This window comes from Setaria viridis, chromosome 2, assembly GCF_005286985.2.
Source record: "Setaria viridis chromosome 2, Setaria_viridis_v4.0, whole genome shotgun sequence".
NCBI lineage: Eukaryota > Viridiplantae > Streptophyta > Magnoliopsida > Poales > Poaceae > Setaria > Setaria viridis.
In genome coordinates, this window is record NC_048264.2 from 19,993,392 (window position 1) to 20,014,614 (window position 21,223).

At 45.3% G+C, this 21,223-nt stretch overlaps 2 protein-coding genes across 7 annotated transcripts; one reads left to right on the forward strand and one right to left on the reverse strand.

Moving 5' to 3' along the window:
• Nucleotides 1–3,798: 3,798 nt before the first annotated feature.
• LOC117843775 (CASP-like protein 5B3) lies at nucleotides 3,799–13,114 on the forward strand. Of its 4 annotated transcripts, none has more exons than XM_072292150.1 (4): nucleotides 3,799–4,181; nucleotides 11,499–11,631; nucleotides 12,540–12,662; nucleotides 12,778–13,114. In XM_072292150.1, the coding sequence occupies exons 1-4, from the start codon at nucleotides 4,051–4,053 to the stop codon at nucleotides 12,865–12,867; spliced, it is 477 nt and encodes a 158-aa protein (XP_072148251.1). In that variant the 5' UTR covers nucleotides 3,799–4,050; the 3' UTR covers nucleotides 12,868–13,114. The 4 variants fall into 4 exon arrangements, with proteins under 4 accessions (XP_072148251.1, XP_072148250.1, XP_034580375.1 ...); XM_072292149.1 differs by lacking the exon at nucleotides 3,799–4,181 and adding an exon at nucleotides 7,506–7,850; XM_034724484.2 differs by lacking the exon at nucleotides 3,799–4,181 and adding an exon at nucleotides 7,507–7,850 and having other exon boundaries at nucleotides 12,540–12,685.
• A 469-nt stretch (nucleotides 13,115–13,583) lies between these two features.
• Nucleotides 13,584–18,047, reverse strand: LOC117843774 (protein RDM16). 3 transcript variants are annotated; one of them, XM_034724481.2, is made up of 6 exons: nucleotides 17,272–18,047; nucleotides 15,972–16,241; nucleotides 15,446–15,880; nucleotides 15,162–15,356; nucleotides 14,880–15,043; nucleotides 13,584–14,799 (listed from the first exon to the last, which is right to left on the reverse strand). In XM_034724481.2, exons 1-6 carry the CDS (start codon nucleotides 17,917–17,919, stop codon nucleotides 13,935–13,937), a joined length of 2,577 nt encoding a protein of 858 aa, XP_034580372.1. In that variant the 5' UTR covers nucleotides 17,920–18,047; the 3' UTR covers nucleotides 13,584–13,934. The 3 variants fall into 3 exon arrangements, with proteins under 3 accessions (XP_034580372.1, XP_072148247.1, XP_072148248.1); XM_072292146.1 differs by lacking the exon at nucleotides 17,272–18,047 and having other exon boundaries at nucleotides 15,972–16,093; nucleotides 16,173–16,186; XM_072292147.1 differs by lacking the exon at nucleotides 17,272–18,047 and having other exon boundaries at nucleotides 15,972–16,098; nucleotides 16,173–16,181.
• Nucleotides 18,048–21,223: the final 3,176 nt, after the last annotated feature.

The following is a 21,223-nucleotide window of genomic DNA, read 5'->3' on the forward strand; positions in this document are numbered from 1 at the left end:
TGTTGTGACTCTGCTTGTGCTTGAGGCATTTAATTAACTTTCAATGGGGGTGGAAGCTTGTGAATCTAAGCCGATGGCTCTGAATGCATAAATCCAGGCTTCCATTGTCTGTATCATAGACCATTTAGAAATACATTGTCTTAATTACTTCTGTGGCCAAAGGACATTAAATTTTAGTGGGGATTTATACACCCAAATCATATTTTTGAAATTTATATTCAATAGCAGGAAATTTCAAAAGGCAGGACCGCAGGGGTGAGGTCCTTTAATTTTCCCATGGAGGCTTAGCTCCAAAGGAAGGGGTGCTCAGGCACGCTGGACCCAGGAATGGAACATGAATGGACTCAACACCAGAATAGAGCTAGGGCTAGGAGTCACCACAAGTTCTGTCTGATTACCAGGGCTGATGTCAAGTTGATTAAGCATGCGGTGAGAGACGAACTTTCGTCAATTGGTGTTGGCGGCCACTCGACATCGTCTATGCCAGCCATATCTAGATCTAGATTAAAGGATACAAATTAAGATTCAGAAATAATTCGGCTATAAAATAAATTAACAAAAGAAATTTTGAGATCATGTACGTATCACAACTTACACTTTTGGAGAAGGGGCTTCGATGGATCAAAGGAAGCAAAGAGGCGTGGGGCACAGAGACGATGTTGAGTGAGATGACGATCAAAATTATCGATGAAATGCTGGGAATATACACAACTAATACTCGATGTCTGGTAACCATTGTCGAAGATGAAGTCCTGCAACTTCTCGATTTCACACCCCTTCATCGAGGAGACCTGAGCGGTTCAATTTCTCTCTCCAGCGGTTCAACTTCTCTCTCCACTTCACACCCTGACCTGAGTGCTTCAACTTCTCTCTTGACTATCGCGCTGTAACCGTTCAAATTCATCCCAATCGGTCAAAATTCACACAGCTACATTTAATCACTATTCTAATAGGTTAATTTTAAACTGGCTATAATATTAAAATATTTGTGCCGGTGCATTTAAGTAAACGTGCTGGGGTGAAATAACACCGGTAAGTTTATATCTTTATTCGTGTCAATTCTTATTGACGCCGGTGCGAATAGACCAATTAAATGCATCGTAGCTAGTTATTACTTGAAAGAAAATAAACCTGAAAACATACTTAATCTCGATGAGAACCCAACGTCATGCCCTTGGCATCGGAACTACCCAAAGATGTGGGGAAAAATTAAAATAAGGAACACTCTCTCTATTCAAAATTGTAGGTCGTTTTAACTTTTCTAGATACAATTTTTAGTATGCATGGTTATATCTACACAACTTAATTTCTGAGTTGCTTGTTGTTTTGACCATGACTTTTGAACCACTTAACTAATTGCACCAAATAAAAAGACATCTCTGTTATGTATTAGATCCAGAGCTTGAGTGAATCCTTCTCGCCCAACGGTGTAAACATATTCAGCCCACTTCACATTCTCGAGCAAAATCCAAGCAGGGCACACTACGGGAAACAAGAAATTCGCCGAGTGCCAGGGGCACTCGGCGAAGGGCGAAATACACTCGGCGAGCCGTTTGCCGAGTGTAACACTCGGCAAACGGCACACGGCAAACTTAGTGACGGCAAACAAGGATTTGCCGAGTGTTTTCTATCGCGCACTCGGCAAAGACTTTGCCGAGTGGCCAGAAAACACTCGGCATACAATTGTTGAAAAAATAAAAAAAAAACCTGTTCCGTCCGCCGGCCGCCGCCGCCAGCCAGCACCGCCACCGGCCGCCGCCGAAAGCCAACACCGCCAGCACCGCCACCGGCCGCCGCCGCCACCATCCACACCCAGCCACCGGCCGCCAGCAGCACCACCACCGCCACCGGGAGGGGAAGGGCCGGAGGAGAGGGAGGGGAGGGGCGCCGCCCACCGGAGGAGAGGGAGGGGAGGGGTGCCGCCCGCGCCGGAGAGGGAGGGGAGGGGCGCCGCCCACGCCGGAGAGGGAGGGGAGGGGCGCCGCCCGCGCCGGCGGATCTGGAGGAGGGAGGCGGCGGCGCCGGAACTGGGGGAGGCGGCGGCTGCACCACCACCATCCACACCGCCGCCGCCGCCACCATCCACACCGCCGCCGCCGGCCACCATCCACGCCCGCCGCCACCATCCACGCCCGCCGGATCCGGGGCCCCCGACGCGAGTCCCCGCCGGATCCGGGGCTCCCGACGCGAGTCCCCGCCGGATCCGGCGAGGAGGGGTGGATTCCCCGCCGGATCCGGCCGGATCTGGGGAGAGGGGCGCCCCACGCGAGGGAGGGAGGAGGGGAGAGGAGGGGGAGGGGCGCCGGTAGGAGAGGGAGAGGGAGAGGGAGGGAGGGTGGCGGCGGCGGCGGGAGAGGAAGGTGGGGGAGGGGGGTGTCGGGAGAGGAAGGTGGGGGAGGGGGGCGTCGGTAGGAGAGGGAGAGAGAGAGGGAGGGAGGGCGGCGGCGGCGGCGGAGGGGGCCGGGGGGGGGGGGCGCTGGAGGGAGAGGGGGCCGGGGGGGCGCTAGAGGGAGAGGGGGCCGGGGGGCACTGGAGGAGTTGGGGAGGCGGTCTGTCGCGGGGGAGGTGGGGGGATTGTTTTGAGGGTGGGGGCGTTCTGTGCCGAGTGTCCTACGTGGACACTCGGTAAAGAGTTTCTTTGCCGAGTGTCCAACGTAGGACACTCGGCAAACTTTTTTTGAATTTTTTTTAAAAAATATCCAACAGTTTCAAAAAAATACCAAATTTTCACACGAACCAATATAGGTTCTCTACTGACTATACAAAAAGTTTTATAGTCAAACCGAACTCGACCGTCACTTCGACTCTAAATTTTATCGAATCCTTCTCAAAGTTACTATTCTTCTTCTGAGATGCTTCGGTTTGTAATCATCGTACATGATGAAATGTGCAAAACCTTCTCAATTTTTTTCCACAGCCTCCACGTATTATATCATCACATCATGACAAATCTTAAGATTTTCAGACTTTGATTATTTTTTTTACAATTTAAAAATACTACTGCCACACGTTCATGGTCGTGTTTCCTGAACAAGATGTTCGAAATTTCTTTTCATTTCATGGGTCAGGTCTCAAATTGGTCCAAATAACATGAATATCATTTTTCTACTCATTTTATTCCATAATTTGAATCACTTGCAGTTCAAATTTGACTTATACCAAAAATTCCCTTGAAATGCAATTAATTAATTAAATATAGCAAATAAATTCAAAAATATACCAAATTTTAACATGGAGTACCACATGTTGTATGTGGGGAGTAGAAAAAATTTCATGGTGAAAAGAGAAAAAAAAATTATTTTTTTGCCGAGTGTCAAAAAAAACACTAGGCAAACCCTCTTTGCCGAGTATTTTTTTTGACACTCGGCAAACCCCCTATTTGCCGAGTGTTTTTTTTGACACTCGGCAAAGAGGGGGCTTTGCCGAGTGTTTTTTATTTGACACTCGGGAAAGCCCCGATTTGCCGAGTGTTTTTTTTTTTTTTTGCCAAGTGTTTTTAGCTTGACACTCGGCGAAGAGCTTGTTTGCCGAGTGCTCGAAAAAAAACACTCGGCAAATTTAAGGTTTCCCGTAGTGGCATATGTATAATCAAACAGAATCATATTGGCAATATCTACGTAACCACGGTCTTTGACCATCCATACTTAACGAGGTCAATTATTTATGGACTCGTCAGCTTGTCTGGTCAATGTTTATTTTGCACAATTCTTTGGAACGTTACACCAAAGCTGTTGCAGCCAAATAATACAAGTGAGAAGAGCACACGGCACGTGCTCTCTGCCCGATCGGCCCATTCCGCTCCTCCCCAACTCCGCTCGCGTCTCGCAATAGGGCAACTACTAGTACGCTACCTCTACCACTCCAGGAGGCAAGCGGCTCGCTCGCACGCGGCGTGAAAACTGAAAAGAGGATGGGGTTTTCTTCTCCCTCGCTCTCGCTCGATCGGTGTGCTCTAATCCCTGCTCCTGCAATCCACCGCGTCTAGCTACCGGCGGTCGCTCGCCCCTCAGAGTAATCGATCCAGCAGCAGGGACCGGATCGGGATCGGAGATGAAGGAGGTGGTGGGGAGGCCGGGAACGAGAGCCGGCCTGGTGCTGCGGGTGTCGCAGTGCCTCTGCGCCGTCTTCTCCATCGCGGCCATGGTCACCGCCAACGGCTCCGGCTACTACACCGCCTATGTGTATGTTTTTCATTCCCTAGCCTGAAACAAACTGCGGCTCCGTTGTTCTTTCGAGCATGACGCTCGCATGTTTTACTCTTCTTGTTTTTTTTTTTTGTTTTTGCCCCCTTTCCCTTTTCCTCTTCCATTTTTTTTCTTTTTCAAGCTAAGATCTCTTCAAGAATGACCGATTTCTTCAAGAAGGTCCTAATGCCCTGGTTATATAGCTAGTGTGGGGTACGAGCTGTTCGCCTGTTCATATATCCTGAGCTCAGACCTCAGATGTGCATCTATCTCTCTCGTACTTGGTAGCTCATCCAGGCTTTGTGGATTGGCATTTGGAACCAGACATATATATAAAAAAAAGGCACTATGTACAAGGCGAAATAATTCACATGCGCAACTTTGTTTGCAGTTGTAGTGATATAGGGGAGCTCCAATCTACTTGATGGCGTGTGGCAGACCGCAAATCATTATTGTTTCCCTGCTGAATTTGATTATGCACACCAAAAATTACAATGGAGTGAAGCAAGTCAGGTCACCACTCACCCTAATCAAATAAATAATTTTGTAATGTTTGCTCCAGGGAGGAAGAAGCTAAGGTGAACCACAATTTAATTAGGAGTGGATCACGAATCAGCTCCAAGAACATTTACAAAATGCTTATATTCAAGCGGGAGTATACCGTGAAATCAACTCTATATATGCATCATCTAGAAAGTGCTAAGTGCATTCTGAAAATTTCCACCCAAGTTCTCTTGTAAAAACTGAACACCAAAATCTGAGTTAGATAACTGATTTTCTACTTGATTTGGAGATTTTGAGTTCAAATTTGATAATCTTTGAACTCGAAGAATTGGACCTGTTTCAAAGATTTTTTTCCTTTTTTCAAGAGTGCTTTAAAATGCGAAATTCATTTCAAAAATTTCAACGAGGTAGAGGTACTAGCTAGCAAGATAGTGACATCTTGCAGGGAGGCACACGGGTTTGCTCCACTGGGAGCATACCAAGGGAGTGGAATGTTTAAGTCCATGTAGCCGAAGTATCATTCCTATTTAGCCAGCTTCGACCTAGGGTGTCCCATGATTTCAGTGGCGAGTAGTGACCTTTATAACGAACAAGTGTGCTCCAAGACATAGGAGGACAGTGAAATAGACATAGACACCACTTTAAGCTCCATTTGGTTGTTGTCTAGAATACGCCGCAACTAATGTTAGCCTCTGTTTGCTTCTTGACTAAGACGATGCAGCTTGCCCAAAAATTAAAGTCTAGCGCGTCTATGTGCTTTTCCCTTGTAACTCTCACCAAATGTTCGGCACTTAGATTTATCTGCCACAACTCGCCGCGAGTCAGGCGAACCAAACATGCGGCGTGGCCGGTTATAGTCAGCGTCCAAACAAACCTTAATAGTTTTAATGCTCGCTAAGATGAGATAGAGATTTTAGAAATCTAGTTTATGGATAGAGATTGTACAAAGCCTTAATAGTTTTAATGCTCGCTAAGATGAGATAGAGATTTTAGAAATCTAGTTTATGGATAGAGATTGTACAAAGCCAACCATTAATAGTTCTTTCGGAAATGCTAGGAACCTAACGTCCGGAGAGGACTTGAAAAATCGAACGTTCTTAGTCCCACCTTCCACCGTTCAGGACACATGCTTTCATTCTCATCCACTCATTTTCTACTGCCCCTAGGTCCCACCTTCCTCCGATTGAGCTTAGAAAAAATCAGACATCCTTCTTCCTCAATCAGTCGCAGCGGCGTGGTTGTAGACGATGGCAACTGCCTCCGTCGTGTTGAATGTGCCGAGCCAGCGCTGCTCCTTAGTGTTCGGTCCCGGATCTCCGCTGCCTACCGGCCCTACGGTGCCGCTCTTCCTCCATGAACAGAGCCTTGATGAGCACCAAATGCGGCACCACGTGGGGGTCGCGCGGCAGGCCGTGGCAGGCGTTTGCATCAGATGTGTTTTGACAGGTACACACCCATGGAGTCCTGCGGCAGCCTCCTCGTCCTCCACCGTAGTGCCCTGTTCACGGAGCATACCGGCCTCTGCATCTACGACCCCATGACGCCGCGTCTTCCTCCCACCCTTGGAGGCTTCTCGGCGACGAAGGCGGCACCGGTGGCTGCGTCGGACGGTTGTCCCGCCGGCTGGTCGTTGTGGATCTGAGCGGGCTCCGTCTCCTCCGCGTGATGCTCGACGTCGTAGCGAACCGGAGCAGTAGAAGCTCGCGCCTACTGACGGCTCCATGTTGCGATAGGTACCTCCTGGTGTTGCAATAGAGATTTTTGGATGTTGCAACAGTTGGCTTTTGATGTTTCATCTGTTTGCAACAGTCCGACTTGCTAGCAATCGGGGTGTTGCACCAACTTGTTCACGATGTTGCATATGGTTGTTTTTCTTTGTTTCGGCCTCTTCTTCTTTCGTTGTTGCAATGCTGTAAGAGATATTTTTTTATTGTTGCAATACTGTAAGAGATGCTTTTTTTGTTGTAGCAATACTTGATTTGGCCGAGATCGCAAGATTGTTTCTATTTGAGATTTGCAACCTGTGATTTTTATTGTTGCAATGTGTCTATTTTGAATGTTGCACAAAGCGATTTGAGATGTTTCATGCACGTAAAGGTGTTGCAAATTTATCTTCTGATGAATATTGTGTGAAACATGATGAAATGTTGCGCCAGGGATTTTTTATCCTATAATGAGATGGATGGCGTGCATGAGTTCCAAAACTATTTTTAGTGCATGTTTTCATGTTGCAAGTGTTGATTTTTGATGTTTCGATAGTTATTTTTCAATGTTGCGACGGAGCGTCCGATAAAAACAATTATCGGACGTCCGGGCGCTAGCACGTCCGTAGTTCTTTTTATCCTAGGATTATACCATTAGCCGGATTTTAGTTACCAAATTATAGGAATTTAAATAGTCATTTTTTTATAGTATACAATATGATCTAAGCACGACAAACGCCCCACATGCTACTACAAGATGATAACAGCCCCTCTATCCCGGCCATCCAAATAAGAGTTCTTTTACGGTGCACAATACTAGGCTATACTAGTGTTTAAAAAGATTAGTATACAATCCAACGGTCAAGATTAATTGTATACTATTGAAACATTCACCTATGATATGTGTAGTATACATGAGTAGTATAGTATTAAGGATATTATGGTAAAAGAATACAAATGACATCACTAAAATTTTATTTTTGACACTAGCATAAAGTTTGAAAGGTCATTCCATTTAAAATATCACTTTTTTCACATGTAATAATTACTAAATCATTTATAATCAAGAATATTTAGATCTTTATATATACTTATATACTACTATACTAGGTTCGTAGAGCTGCTCCAGTCACAGCAGTGGCTCAGCCACTCTCCTTTGCTGGCTCCTTTCCCATTTTGCAGAAGCTAGCGAGTACTAGAGTACTAGTACAGATCCGCGGTGAGGGTTTGGGTGTCCAGCCTCGCCAGACCTCCCACCGGCGGCGGCCGCCCTTTCTCCGGCGCCGGTGCCCTTCTCTCCTCTCGCGCTCGCCCACCGTCTATCGGGGATGAAGGATGTGTTGGGGAGCCCGGGGACCTGGAGCGGCATGGCGCTGCGCCTGTCGCAATGCGTGTCTGCCGGCGGGTCCATGGCTGCCATGGCCACCGCGTACGGCTTCTCCAACTACACCGCCTTCTGGTAACGCCGCTTCCCTCCTCTATCCCTCTCCTTTCCCTCCGCTTAGTTGCTTCTTGCGTGCTGCATTAGTTGGCTAGCCCCTGCGGTTAGGTAAAAGTGTGAATTTCATTGCTTTGTTAAGCCTTGTGGGAACGAAATGTGCAGCTGCTTCTTCGAATTTCGTTGAGAATTCACAATGTGTGCGCGTTTGGGTTTTGGACGAGCACAATGTACCATGTACCTTGAATAAGTGGTTCTTGGTCCAATGCGGCTAGCTGAAGATGCTGTATTTTTTTAGTTAGTCGAGTACCGTCAAAAAATGCTGCTCCCTACGATGTGGAGTTTTCTGGTTGCTTAAGTATATTTCCCGCTACTTTCTGTCTTCACCAGCTTGGATTAGTTCTCTATAGGGGATTGGTCCCAAAGTAGCGCCATTGTGAGTGAATTTTCTTTTCTTATTTGTATTGTGACTTGTTCTCCAGATGGGTTACCATGGTGGCTCATGGTGCTACTTGTTTGAAAAGTATACAGAGTGTTGCGTTGTAACGTTGAACTAAATTGTATGTTCTGTGATACGAGACCTTAAATTTATTACTTTCATGATAATTTTGTCAATTTGCCTACATTTTTGAGAAGTTTGCTATATCAATCTAAGATTTACTCCCTCCGTCCCAAATTACTATTCGTTTTGGCTTTTTTAGGTACATAGCTTTTGCTACGAATCTAGGCATAGCATATACTAGATGCATATCATAGAAAAGCCAAAACGAATAGTAATTTGGGATGGAGGGAGTAGTTGTCTAATAAAATGGCCAAATTGCCTGTATAGCACCCCCATGAACCGGTTTGCAAACATACCATTATTATTTCCACCTATTTCTATTTTAGCACTGTTGACTCCCATGATTTGTTCCACCGATCATTGTACCATCGTGTTCTATCAATGGTGTAGATCATTCTTGGATCGCATCTTAAAGTTAACTCTGTTAGAGCCCATTGTCTTGTTGCTTCCAACAAATCCACCGTGGATGCCCGACCTTCATGGGCATCCCCTTCATCTCCTCCCTGGATATGTTGCGTATGTAAGCATACCCATGGTGCTGTCCTGATCTACAAACAACATCCTCCTCCAAGGGCCCACATCATCAATCAACTGGCTCTACTGCCTCGACCTTCCCTCTAAACTCACTAGCGCTGAGCATTCACATGCTTGACTGAAAAGTTTGGATATTTTAGGAAACTGAGATTAAGGAGGTGTGTAATTTTTTTTTTACTTCGGCAGTTAAGGGCCTAATTCAGAATTTCGGACGGGGCCCCAAAATTCTATGGGATGGCCCTAGGCCCATTAGCTGTTGTTTCCCTCCATATCTTATTAGTCCTTAACTCCTTATCCCTATTCACACCTCACAAATATAAGTTACTGCCTTCACCTAGGGTTTATTTTGTTCTCCTGACCTGTCCATCCACTGCTCCTCCAAATTGCGGTGGTGGCCACCACCTTCAGCCCCCCACCATATAAGCCTCATCCAGACTTGTTCTGTGAAAGTGCCACCAAGATGCATTGATCTTTTAGGATGAGAGATGTACTGATACACCCAGGAACCTTACAAAGTTTTTCTCTGCGGATCTTACAAGGCATCTTTGCGACTGCTTCCCTTGTTGTCATGGCTTCTGATTTTGACTTCATCAACTACCCAGCCTTCTGGTACTTCCTCCTCTCTCTATTCCTCTATTATGCGACACTCAAGGTAAAATTTCTTAATTTTGGTATGCGTGAATCAAATGGCCGATGTCTTGTGTTACCTAGAATTCTCAACTTACAAGCTGTTCTTATGGAGAACATAATTCTCAGGCAGCTGGATCGTTGCTTCAACCGAAATCTTTGATACATAGTTCTTGAATGATGTTGCTCTTCACAACTCGTTTTATGTTTTTCATTATTACCAAATTTTTGCATTAATGAACTGTATTGATTATCTGCGCTTTTCAAGGAGGGCTACCTAGATAATTAGATGGTGTAGGTGCCAGTTTCCAATTAGTCAACTAATTAATATTTGGTATGTTTTGTAAATTGTATCACCATTTGGGTTAGAAGTATGGCTTCTGGTGATTCAAATGAAATGAAGGCATATATGGCATAGATTTAGATGCATTACAGAGTCTGACAGCTCTTTACACATGATAACTTCATAACTTATTTCTAGCCATTGCTGGTGCAAGGCATACAATTCATGAATTTTCAACTGACTTTTTTTTTTGGTGGTGAAGCTGTGGCACTTGTTTTCGCAGTAATATAAAGTAGTTAAATAGTAGTGCCATCCTCTGAAAACAGGCCGCAGCATTTTATATATTGCAATGTTTCTTTTTGAAATGGGTGAGAACTGTGGGTATTGAGATCACTCCGTTGGTAGAGTCTCTCATTGAGAAGGCCACACATCCAGGTTCAAATCTCTATATTAAGGACCAACTCAATATAATCTCATCTCTAATAAAAATCCCACTATAACATGGTTACTGTTAGCAGGAACAGTATGTGCAAGAACAGTGCGCTGGCCCTAGTTGGCCTCAGGCTGCTCCATCTCATGGGCTGTAATGGGCTAAAATGACAGGAACTGAGTCTACAGCTCAGTTGGTCAAGGGTGTTGGATGTAGGCCCAGACCACCAAGTTCAACTCATTGAGGCAAATTTGGGTGCCTAGTTCTTCTTAATTAAAAATTCACCTAGTTCCTCGTAGGTTGGTTGAGTTTTGTAGGAACTGAGCCTAGCTCAGTTGGTGGAGGGCGTGTTTGTACTCCCAGATCACCCAAGTTCAAGTCCTCGTCTTAGCGAATATGGGTGCCTATTTCTTCTTAATTAATAATAAAAAAAGCATGCAGTTCCTCCTAGGTTGGTCGCTATTAATTCATTTATATAAAAAAATAGGTGAACCTAATATTTGCTTTCCTAATCTTTACTACGGTGACTGGCAGGATGTTTGCTTGGGCCTAGGGTTTTTCATTAGAATTAGAATACTGATTAGCTAGGATAGCTCTGGAGTTCAATTCCTGGGCAGAGATAAATGAAAAACACTTTACAGAATACAGCTACAATGTTGAGCATGACTTGCATGTGCATGTGTTCCAATGACATTATTCTTTCTTTACACTTATTTTTTCAACTGTGATAGTTGGAATCTCCTAGTCTGAGTTGTATTTCAATGTGTTACATGTCTTGGCTACTGCATTGATGCATAAATGGTTCTCTCCTGCTCAGCTTTTATGTTTTGAGACTGTAACATAATCATGAGAGCACTCTCTGGTGCTTGTCAGGGGCTTCTAAACTCAGGGATTTGCTCGCTAGGTCACTCGCACCAGCCTCTGCCTCTTAGGCATGGTGTTCCTGGTCGTGTTTTTTGTTTTTCGCTTGGTGGCGAGTCTGTTCTAGTTTTTGAGTGTGTTGGGGTGTGTTGTCAGTGCTAGGATTAGGGGATGTCCCTTTTCTTTTGTACTTTCTATTCTTTCTTAATGAAATGACACGCAGCTCTCCTGCATAGTTCGAGAAAAAAAGAAAGTTATTGAGTAATGTTCAGAATGGCTTGGGCAGTTGGGCATGAGCTCAATACTTATTTATGCATATATTGGGGTATCATACATTGCTACTTTGTATCTTATTCTGATTTTTTCTTTCAGCTACTTGATTGCTTCAATGGGCCTACAGCTTCTTTGGAGTTTCGGCCTTGCTTGTCTTGATATCTACTCTTTGAAGACTAAGAGAGATCTTCACAACCCTGTGCTTGTAAGCCTGTTTGTTGTCGGGGACTGGGTAAGTGTGATTTATTTACCTTTTTATTGCTCAAGTACTTACATTTAAATTATTCTTAAAATTTACTGCTCTAGTGAACAGTTCGAGTCACCTTTTGATTTTACTATAGGGTGGTTAGCCTAGAGGAAAGTATGACTTGAATAAGTAATTCACCTTCCCTAAATTTTTTCTTTTGCATCAGGGATGATAAACTAGGAATGTGTTCTTGCATTACTTTTGCATGATACTTTAGTTTCTGGATTGTCTTTTTCTCCTGTCGAATCAATTTCCGCATTCACTTTTTTTTCCTCGAACATGCAGGAGAGCTGCATGCCTACTTCTGCATGCTAACAGAGAATGTAAATAACTTAAGTAGTATTTACCATTTATTATCTTTTTTTGTTTTGTTAGAGAAGGATATGGAATGACTATCTGTAAAATACAATTGTACCAGGGTTAAGAAACCAACAAAACTGTGACAAACTAATTAACTAGTTCTTCTGGTATGAATTGTGAGTGGGAAGATATTGGCTGTTGGATTGGAACGACTGAATTGCTTAGATTGGACATGGATGGCAGAATACGAAACACTGAATATGAACTATTAGATGGAGCCAATCCATGGGTCTGGAATGTTGTGTATGCAAAAATTGGTTGATGTCGAAAAGATTCAGACTCAACTTGATCAATCTTGAAAGTGGGTCTTTTGCTATGCATGGTTGAAAATGATTCTTAGAAATCTTTTGCAGAATTTTCTTCATGTCTGCTATCTCCTGCCCTTTTTTAGCCAATTCAGTACAGCAACATTTTTTTTTCTAGGAAACGGGAGTGCTATATGCTGTACCCTTGCATCTGATTTCACTTCCACTACAAAAATTTATCTAAAGAAACCTTTAGTGGGACATTAAGATGCGGTTTCGTTGTTGCAGGTGACGGCGATCTTGTCATTTGCAGCCGCCTCCGCCTCAGCCGGCGTGACCATCCTGTTCGAGAGGGACGTCCACTTCTGCAGGATGTACCCGCAGCTGTCGTGCGGGCGGTACGAGCTCTCGGTGATCCTCGCCTTCATAACATGGTCCTTCATCGCAACATCCGCCGTCTCCATGTTCTGGCTGCTGCCGTCTCTCTGATAGCCGGCGGCGGAGTCTGACAGTCCATCCTGTGCAGATCCGTTTGGCAGTATATCGACCGCCGTGTCGTGCCGTGTGCTACCTGTCGGGATCGTCGCGTCGAGTGTACTCTGCTTGGAACAGCTAGATTCCAGTTGCCATGCCAGCATCAGGCATCCTGTGTTGTTTCACTTGTTTGCTTGGCCGGCTGGTGACGGTGGTCCTACCCAGAGGTTGGTTCTGCGCGCTTTGAAGTGGACATCATTTGGAGGGTAAGTGATCGTTTTGCAGAAAAAAAAATGTGCCGGCTAACGATCATTTGTTGCAAATTGATACAAGCATTACATTTGTCAATCGGCTTTCTGGGATCCGGGATCGGACCGAGTGCTTCTTCATGCTTCGCAATGTGCTTCAGCTGGGCGAAAAGGGTGTTTGGTTCGAGCATCCGCACTATTATGTTTGGAACGCAGAAATCAGACAGTAGTAGCCAGCCAACGGTGGCTGCAGACCAGAGTTACAATCCATGAAAAAAAACCCCACCAAACTGACCGTTAAAGTTTATTGAAAATTACCCACCGTTGCCGTTCACCGACCCTATCCCGGGATCGAACAGCCCCCTAGCTAAGCCAGCTTATCACAACATCTAGACAATCCATTCGGTGCCTAAGTTACCCGCAGCTTGCAAAGCCGTTTTCATCCAAACCTTTCAAAAGCAATACTCAATTCAATTTGAACTAAAAGTGTTTCACAAAAAAGGTAGCAAGCGAGACATCTTGAAAACACCACATAATTCACATCCGAATACTGCCTTGCAAAATTTTGAGTCAGATATTGCACACACCTTTTGAAATTCAGAGACAAATATAACCATGCAATTTTAACGGAACTTGCATTTAATTCACACCACGACATATATGTGTTGCAATGGACTTATTCCAAAGTGCATACTTGTAAAATTCGACAGTTTCTCAAGGCAGTCCCAGCCTCCCAGGGCCATATAAAAAAAATCCCGCAACAAACATCCACATCTCTGAAATGCATGTGCACAGCAGATTGAAGGTACAACGTATTACTCAGTTCAGATGTCCCCCCTTGCTAGTAGTAAGCTTTGTGCTACTTGTGATAAGAGGACTTAACATCATGACAAGCGCCAAAACGCTGGCCGCACAACTAGTGGAATGCAGAAAGAGCAAAGATCTTGAACGAGTGTTTTGCTCACGACGAATCTTCTGAAAAATTGACAGCCAGGTCCCAGTAGTGAGGGACAGAAGCATCAGCAAAAACCTTCTTAGCAGCAGCCTCACTCCGGCAGTTGTGTACAGTGAACCTGTGGAAAGTAGGCTTTGCCACACTGCCCTGCCAGACCAATACGCAGCTATTCACCGGCTTGTCAGGTTCCTCGTCAGCATCATCCTCGCCACCAACTGCAGCTGCCCAGTCTATCCGGTTGAGCATGAGCTTATTGTACCTTTTGATTGACTTCTTCCCTCCTTCAACAACTACAACACTGACATCATCAGTGATGACTGCAGCACCGGTTAGCCTATTCTCTTGTGCATTCACATCAACTTTGAAGCGTGTCTGTGGATGGGACAGGTCCCTGATCTTGTAAACACAAACTATAGTATCCACTGTATTAGTAGGATCATCAAAAAGCTTCCGCTCTTTCTTCTCACGGCGCTCAGATGGTGTGAGCTTGCGAGCAATGTTGCGGTCAACATGAGCCTGCTCACGTTCTGCAGCAGCAGTTCTTATTTCCATCTCCAGCCGTGTGGGATCTTGTACAGCTTCAGAGCCTAGTACTTTCATAAGATTGCTCATTTTGACCTTTGGTTTGGGTGGCTCCAAGAGGCCTTGCCTAATCATTTCTTGCCTATCTTTTTCCTTAGCAAGACGCCTCTGTGTTCTTAGCTTCTTCTGCTCCTTTTTAGTCAACTTCAGTGGCTGGGGCGGTGGTGGTGCAGGTTCAGCCGGTGGATCTAATGGCTCCGGATGTTCTACATATATGGTGATCCTGTCCATATTAAGCTTCTCCATAGTAAAATCCTCGTATGTGGCAGAAAGTAAAATTTTTGCATCCCTGAAAAGAATATAAATTAGTATCCATCCATTGACACTATATAATAAGAAAACAATTCAATAGAGGAAACAAGATATAACCATGGCTCAATGTCAGGAATTGTTTCCTTCTGCTTTTGCTTTGGAGCTCTCATACCAGGAGCAACTTCAATAAGGTTTGGATTCATGTCTACTTCTGCCTTTGCCTTCGCAAGCTGGGCTTGCTTTACTTTGAGCTCTTTAGCCTGTGCTTCACCAAATTGACTCTGTGCAATCGAAATATAGTAAGGTGCAAGAAATAAGGATATTCAAGTAAGGCAAAAGAAATAAGGATAAAGATAAGCAACATAACAAAACAAATAATCAAGGTTTATCCTTGCTTACCTTAATTCTATGCAATTCAGCCTGCCTTGTGAGTCTCCCCTCTTCAAGGAACTGAAATCCTGGTCTTTTAGGACGAAGGAGCTTGTTTTGGTTTATGCCCATCCTTTCATCAAAATGAGCACTTGATTTTGCAAGAGAATCCAAGTCTGGCTTGATTATTTGAAAAGCCTCCTTCTTCTGCTTGTTTATATTGACCTAACCAAGGTAGAACCAACAGTGGCAGTCAACATTTGAACGAATCATGGATAACATTTTATATTAAGCTTTATTGTAATAAATTTTACCTTTAGAGTACTCAGATTCGTTGGCTTTGTCATGTTGATAACATTTCCCTGTTCATCAATTTCCCTACCCTGAGCATCAAGGCGAAGGACAGGGGCCTTGGGAGGTCTTTGAGGCACAGTAAGTTCAGTGGATGTACCAGGAAATAAGTTGATGAGAGGAGCAAACTGTGGATCTTGCCTGAATCCCATCTTAGCAGCAAGCTCTTGTGCCCGCTTCACAGCATCCAGATTGGAAATGTTTGTAAGACCTGGAATACCAATTGCACCAGCGGCAGCTGGAGTCCCAGAGACACTACTCGTGGGCAGACTAGAAACTGCACCAGTAGACTTTGCTTCTCCTTTAGGAAGGGGCTGCACTTCTACAGCTGATAAAGTTTTTGCATCTTCTTTCTTAATTTGTGTACCAGAACCAGTAGTACCAAGTTTGTCATTAAGCTGTGCAGAGGAACAAAAAAGTTAGAACACTTGTAAAGGTACAATAAGAAAATTTGGGCCAAAAGGCTTGGGAATAGCTGTGATTTCTTACCATGGGCAGTTTCTTGAGTTTCTCTGACAGTTCCTTCTTCAGTTGCAAAGCTTTTTTAGCTTTGGCTAAAGCATCAAGAGATAGGTTACTACTTTTGCCAGCAGCTGAGATTGCACTTCCATCTGTACTAGATTTTCCAGTAACCTCATCAGATCTAATACTAACCCCCTCATTTTCATTGTTGGTGGTAATCGAAGATACCTTTGAAGACACGGGAACAGAAGATGGCACTACAGCAGATGCAGCATTGAACGGTTGCTGAGAACCAGCCTGCAAAAATAAGAGATGCAAAGTCAACATAGAAATAAACAATAGCAAAATAAAGGAGCATCGATTGTATCATACATGGCACTTCAAAAAAAGAAAATGTAACAAACACACCAAATACACGAGTACTAACAAAATGGTGCAAGTGTATGATAGTTGCTAGCGAAGAAAAATACTGCAACATCGAATCAAAATGACTGCTCCCATGGATAATACTGTATCAGAAGATAATGTAACACATCTACATAAGCACTTCACTTTAATGCACAGCCTTGACATAGTCATGTAACACCAAATGCAATTTAGCATCAGTAGCCAACAGGAAGATCATACGAACATAGGCAGCGACGCTATGGCCTTCCTCAAACAACTTGGCAATCAAAACATTCAAATTCAAATGCTTGAAAAGGTAACTACACTATAAATCAACAATGGACAAACATAACCCAACAAAAAAAACAAAGGTGGGCTAGTGTGAGAACCTAACAACAAACATAACCCCTGACTAGCTCCTTCCCACAGAAACTAGCCATAGCCCATAAGTCAGCTTCTCAATATAAATCAACAACAGCTGCTTGCTTGCTTGCTTTCCTCTAACTGAATCTATGCAGTAGTCGGCGTTGTAATCACAACAGCCACTCGAATCAAGCAAATGTAGCTGTTCATCTTCTGAGATAATTTCACAACTAAAGAAACCCAAACAACATCCCCCCTCAATCTAGATGGCATAAACATCTTGAGCAGAAAAGAATAGCCTTAAATTGTAACTGCTGCAAGAAAATACTCTTCTAATAAATAGCAGATCATCATGCAATACCCCGTCAACTAACAATATGTGGTTCAAGAATGATTGAACCTAATGCATTGGTTTCTTCAAGTTTTTCATAACCAGAAACTAGCATTCTAATCATCACTCACTTGACAACTGAGTACCTTATTACTAGCATACATTAGCATTTAGTTGCCCAAGCTCTAGTAATCAACACGAAAACACAATAAACAGAACTCAGCAATAAAATGCAGGAACACTTACATTTTGTGCGGCACCGCTCTGTAAATCTCCATTAACTGCTAACTCCCCCTCCTGCTTGCTCCCCTTACTCCTCACATCACCATCCTTCCCATTTGCATCGACATCCTCAAACCTCCGGCGCTCCCGCCTAGGCCTCTCCTCCTTGGGCGGAGGCGGGTCCACAGAGGCCCTAGCCCGCTTGCCGACATCTCGGTCGGCCTCGTCTCCACGGCCACCGCCCTCGTGGCCCTTCCGCTTCCGTGACGAGGACGGCGGCTCGCGGTCGGCGGAGTCACGGCGCTCGATGGACTCCCGCGGGCGGCTCGACGAGCGCTCCCGCTTCGCGGAGGGCGGCGGGGACTCTGACGAGGACACGGACCGGCGGCCACGGCGGCGGCGGTCGTCTTCGTCGTCCCCGCCGTCGTGGTGGCGGTGGCTGCGGCGGTCCTCTTTGTCACGGTGGTGGCGGTGGCTGCGGCGGTCCTCCTCGTCGCCACCGCCGTCCTTGTCGCGGTGGCGGCGGCGGTGGTCGTCGTCCCCGCCGTCGTGCTTGTGGTGGTCGTCGGTGTCGTGGCGGCTGCGGCGGCGGTGGCGGTCGTCGTCCCGGTCGCGGGAGCGGTGGTGGCCATCGTCATCGCGGGAGCGGCGGGAGGAGCGGTCGCGATCCATGGGCGGGGATGGCGATGAGAGGGGGCTAGGGTTTGAGTCGAATTCGGGAACGGGAAGACGGGGGAGAAAGACGGAGGATCTGCGGTCGCGTCCGGTGCGGACTGGGTTGGGGGTCGGGGGTTCGGGACAGGCCGGTTAGTTCTACGGAGTAAACCTAAACCACCTCCTTATCCTTCACCGACTCTTCCAACAGCGTAGGTATATATATATTTGATACCTAAAACTTAAAACTTGTTTAAAACTTGTTTAGGTATAGAAGGGAGAAAAAATTAGCAAAATCTAATACGCCTCTCCAACAGCATATGTAAAATTGAATACCTGTAATTGTTTCAGGGACTACTTCACAAGTGGAATATTTTATTTTTTAAGGACCAATATGCAAAATCGACATTCTCCTCCCTTCTTATCCTCTTCCTTCCCCTCTTCTCCACGTATCCCCACGTCGTCTGCTCCTCTCCACCGCCACCCTCTGCTCCTCCTCCCTCGCCACCCTTTGACCTTCGCTGTTGCCACCCTCCGCTCCTCCCCCGCCGCCCTCTGCTCCTCCGCTGCAAATCGACAAGCCGCGCCGCTGGCCGTGCATATCAACGAGCCGCGCCGTTGGAATCGGCGCCGGCCCTTGCTCCCCCGCCCGGCTCCTCCACCCTCTGCTCGACAAGGGCTACCGCTCCTCCGCCGCCGAGGCAACATCCGGCATGGCTCGTGCTCGCGGCATCTGGGTCCCAAGCTGCCAGGCCCAAGTGTCGGTGGCCCTAGTGCTCTCGAGCTTGGGCTTCGGTGATGCCCCAATGGTTGGATGGTGGGCGGTGGCGATGGGCTCCGCGGGGCCATGGCTGGAGGCGCTGCGCCACGCAAGGGCGAGCGGCGCAGCAGCGCTCTATGGGGTTGCGGCTTGAAGTGCTGCGCCGGCCAAATCAACTCACCGCCGTCTCCAAATTGCCCCGATTCGAGGTCAGTAGAGGTTGCGGGAAGGTGCTCGCCCCCTTCCATGGCGGCACCAGTGGTCGGAGGCAGGAAGGACGGCGGTCTAGCATGGCGGTAGGGATGATTCCAGCGACGCTGAAGCTTCAACCCGGAGCGGTTGGCTCTCCCGCTAGTGGAAGGACGATTTAGCAATCCAGGAGTTGGATATGTATATTTGCATATAGGAGAGAGAAATTTAGGGATAGCAATCCATATACATATGCTGTTGGAGCAAGTTTTTGGCTGTTTTTAGGTATCCTGGTAGTTATAGGGATAGGTATCTATTTTACATAAGCTGTTGGAGATGCTCTTAAGCAGTGAGTGTGGCATGGCTATCACTGGGATAGGCTATGGCCCTGTTTGTTTCCACTTATAAGCGGCTTATCGATGAAAATAAGTGAAAATTCCACCAAACGTCTTGCTTATTTTCCTAGATCCTCACTTATGTAGTAAGCCGCTTCAGAGATTTAACTACAAGAAGTGAAAAATGAAAAGCGAGAAATTCTTCGCTTAAATTATAATCAAATATAGCTGCGAGGAGCGGAAACAAACATGGCCTACGTCGCAAGCCCAATCCATGAAGCGATTTCGGTTTTTTTGTTTAAATTTCTATTTCAGGTTGTTAGCTAAAATAAATGAAAAAAGAATCAAGATTTAGCAAATCTGTATTACTCGCGCATCTCAAAGGGTGAAATTTACCATGAGTTGGCGATTTTTGACCAGCCAATGACGCGGCCACTTCAAGGGATGGTGGCCCACTGGCCCTTGCCAACTCAACCAACTATATTTAGAAAATCTAGATCTAGAAAATCTAGACGGCACTCGATTCGATTTAACACTATTGTAAGAGCCCTTTCATTTGGAAACTGAGGAGACGTCGACCATAAAAGAAAAAGAAAAAGAAAGAAGTACCAAATTGAAACAATGGAGTAACAATTTGATACACCTCCTCCTTCGGTGAGCACCTTGTCATCGCAGGCTGCAAAAATATTACATATACATCATCATATGACATATCATATGATATTGAGGTCATACTATTCACATCATACTCTAAAAAATGAGTTAAGTGTAAAACTTCTAAAAAATGAGTTAAGTGTAAAACTTTTTTCTACCACGCCACAAAGGGCATCACTATAATAGCCTATGTGTGTACGCTACGCAACCTCATGGAATTACATGGATCATATCTATGAAATCGCTATAAAAATCTCATCGAATTGATCACATCAACACAATTCTGAGTCATTCAGAATATCTCAATTTTCACTAGATCAATCCATTGGTCAATGCGATAAGTGTACATGAGAAGACCGCAACACATAACCTCGATCTATTAGCTCCATCCACTGACTGCATAACTAGCCCCGATGGTGATTCCAACCGGTAGGGGTATGTGTAGGATCTAGGATACCGACTAGAGGGGGTGAATAGACGGTTCCAACTAAAATCACAACACTAAATAAATTAAATTAGTAACATAAGAGAAATCCTATTTCCACTCTTCCTAAAGCTAGGTGAGGGTTTGCAACCTAGGGTGACAAGATATAATTTAATCTCTATGAATGTAATTGCTCAAAGTAAATTGCAATAATGAAATTGAGCAAAAGATATAACCGAAGAGAAGAGACAAATTTATCATGTGGTGTCGATGACTTGCCGCACCCCTAATCCACGTTGAGGTGGATTCAATGTTCCAACTGCTCCTCTATCAAGGCTCTGCTTGATCCTTGAGTCGGCTTGGATCAAAGGAACTCTCCAAACCTCGATTCCCTAGAGTTGCTTTTCACCGCTCTGGCAAGGTGAGCACAAGAACCTCTCACAAGAATAATTGGGGCTCCTTCATAATCTTGTTGAAGGGCTCAACGGTTCTACAACCTCCAAGCCGTTTAAGAGGTAGCAACCTCCAAGAGTAACAAGTCGATGATGCTTGATTGAAAACTTTCTAGTGCCACAAAGCTTAAACTCTTGATGCAATGCACTAGGATGTTCTCAATCTCACAAGAATGCAGCCTCAAAGCAAAGTGAGTGAGAGAGAGAGGAGAAGAATGGCTCAAATATGTCAAGGAAACTTTCCAAAGTGCCAAGAGACCTCGCTCACGAGGGGCATGAGGTATATGTAGAGCGTGCCTAATCTAACCGTTACATTCAAAACCCGACAGGGTTTCACGGACGTACGCCTTTACAAGACCGGACGGTCCGCCGTTCAATCCAATAGCTATATTGACCATAAATGTGTGTCAAAACTAACCGTTACCATGCAACCAGTGTGTAGACATGTCCAAAATATGTCAACATCAAGAATTAGTACACGGACCGTCCACCGGTCACTTTCGCCGAA

Bases quoted from the DNA above. Each gene is read 5' to 3' on its own strand.
- LOC117843775 (XM_072292150.1), top strand. From the start codon at position 4,051: ATGAAGGAGGTGGTGGGGAGGCCGGGAACGAGAGCCGGCCTGGTGCTG. The intron at 4,182-11,498 runs GTATGTTTTTCA...TTTTTCTTTCAG, and splicing joins GGCTACTACACCGCCTATGT to CTACTTGATTGCTTCAATGG. The intron at 11,632-12,539 runs GTAAGTGTGATT...TCGTTGTTGCAG, and splicing joins TGTTTGTTGTCGGGGACTGG to GTGACGGCGATCTTGTCATT.
- LOC117843774 (XM_034724481.2), bottom strand. From the start codon at position 17,919: ATGGATCGCGACCGCTCCTCCCGCCGCTCCCGCGATGACGATGGCCAC. The intron at 16,242-17,271 runs GTAAGTGTTCCT...TTATTTTTGCAG, and splicing joins AGAGCGGTGCCGCACAAAAT to GCTGGTTCTCAGCAACCGTT. The intron at 14,800-14,879 runs GTTATATCTTGT...TATTCTTTTCAG, and splicing joins ATTCCTGACATTGAGCCATG to GGATGCAAAAATTTTACTTT.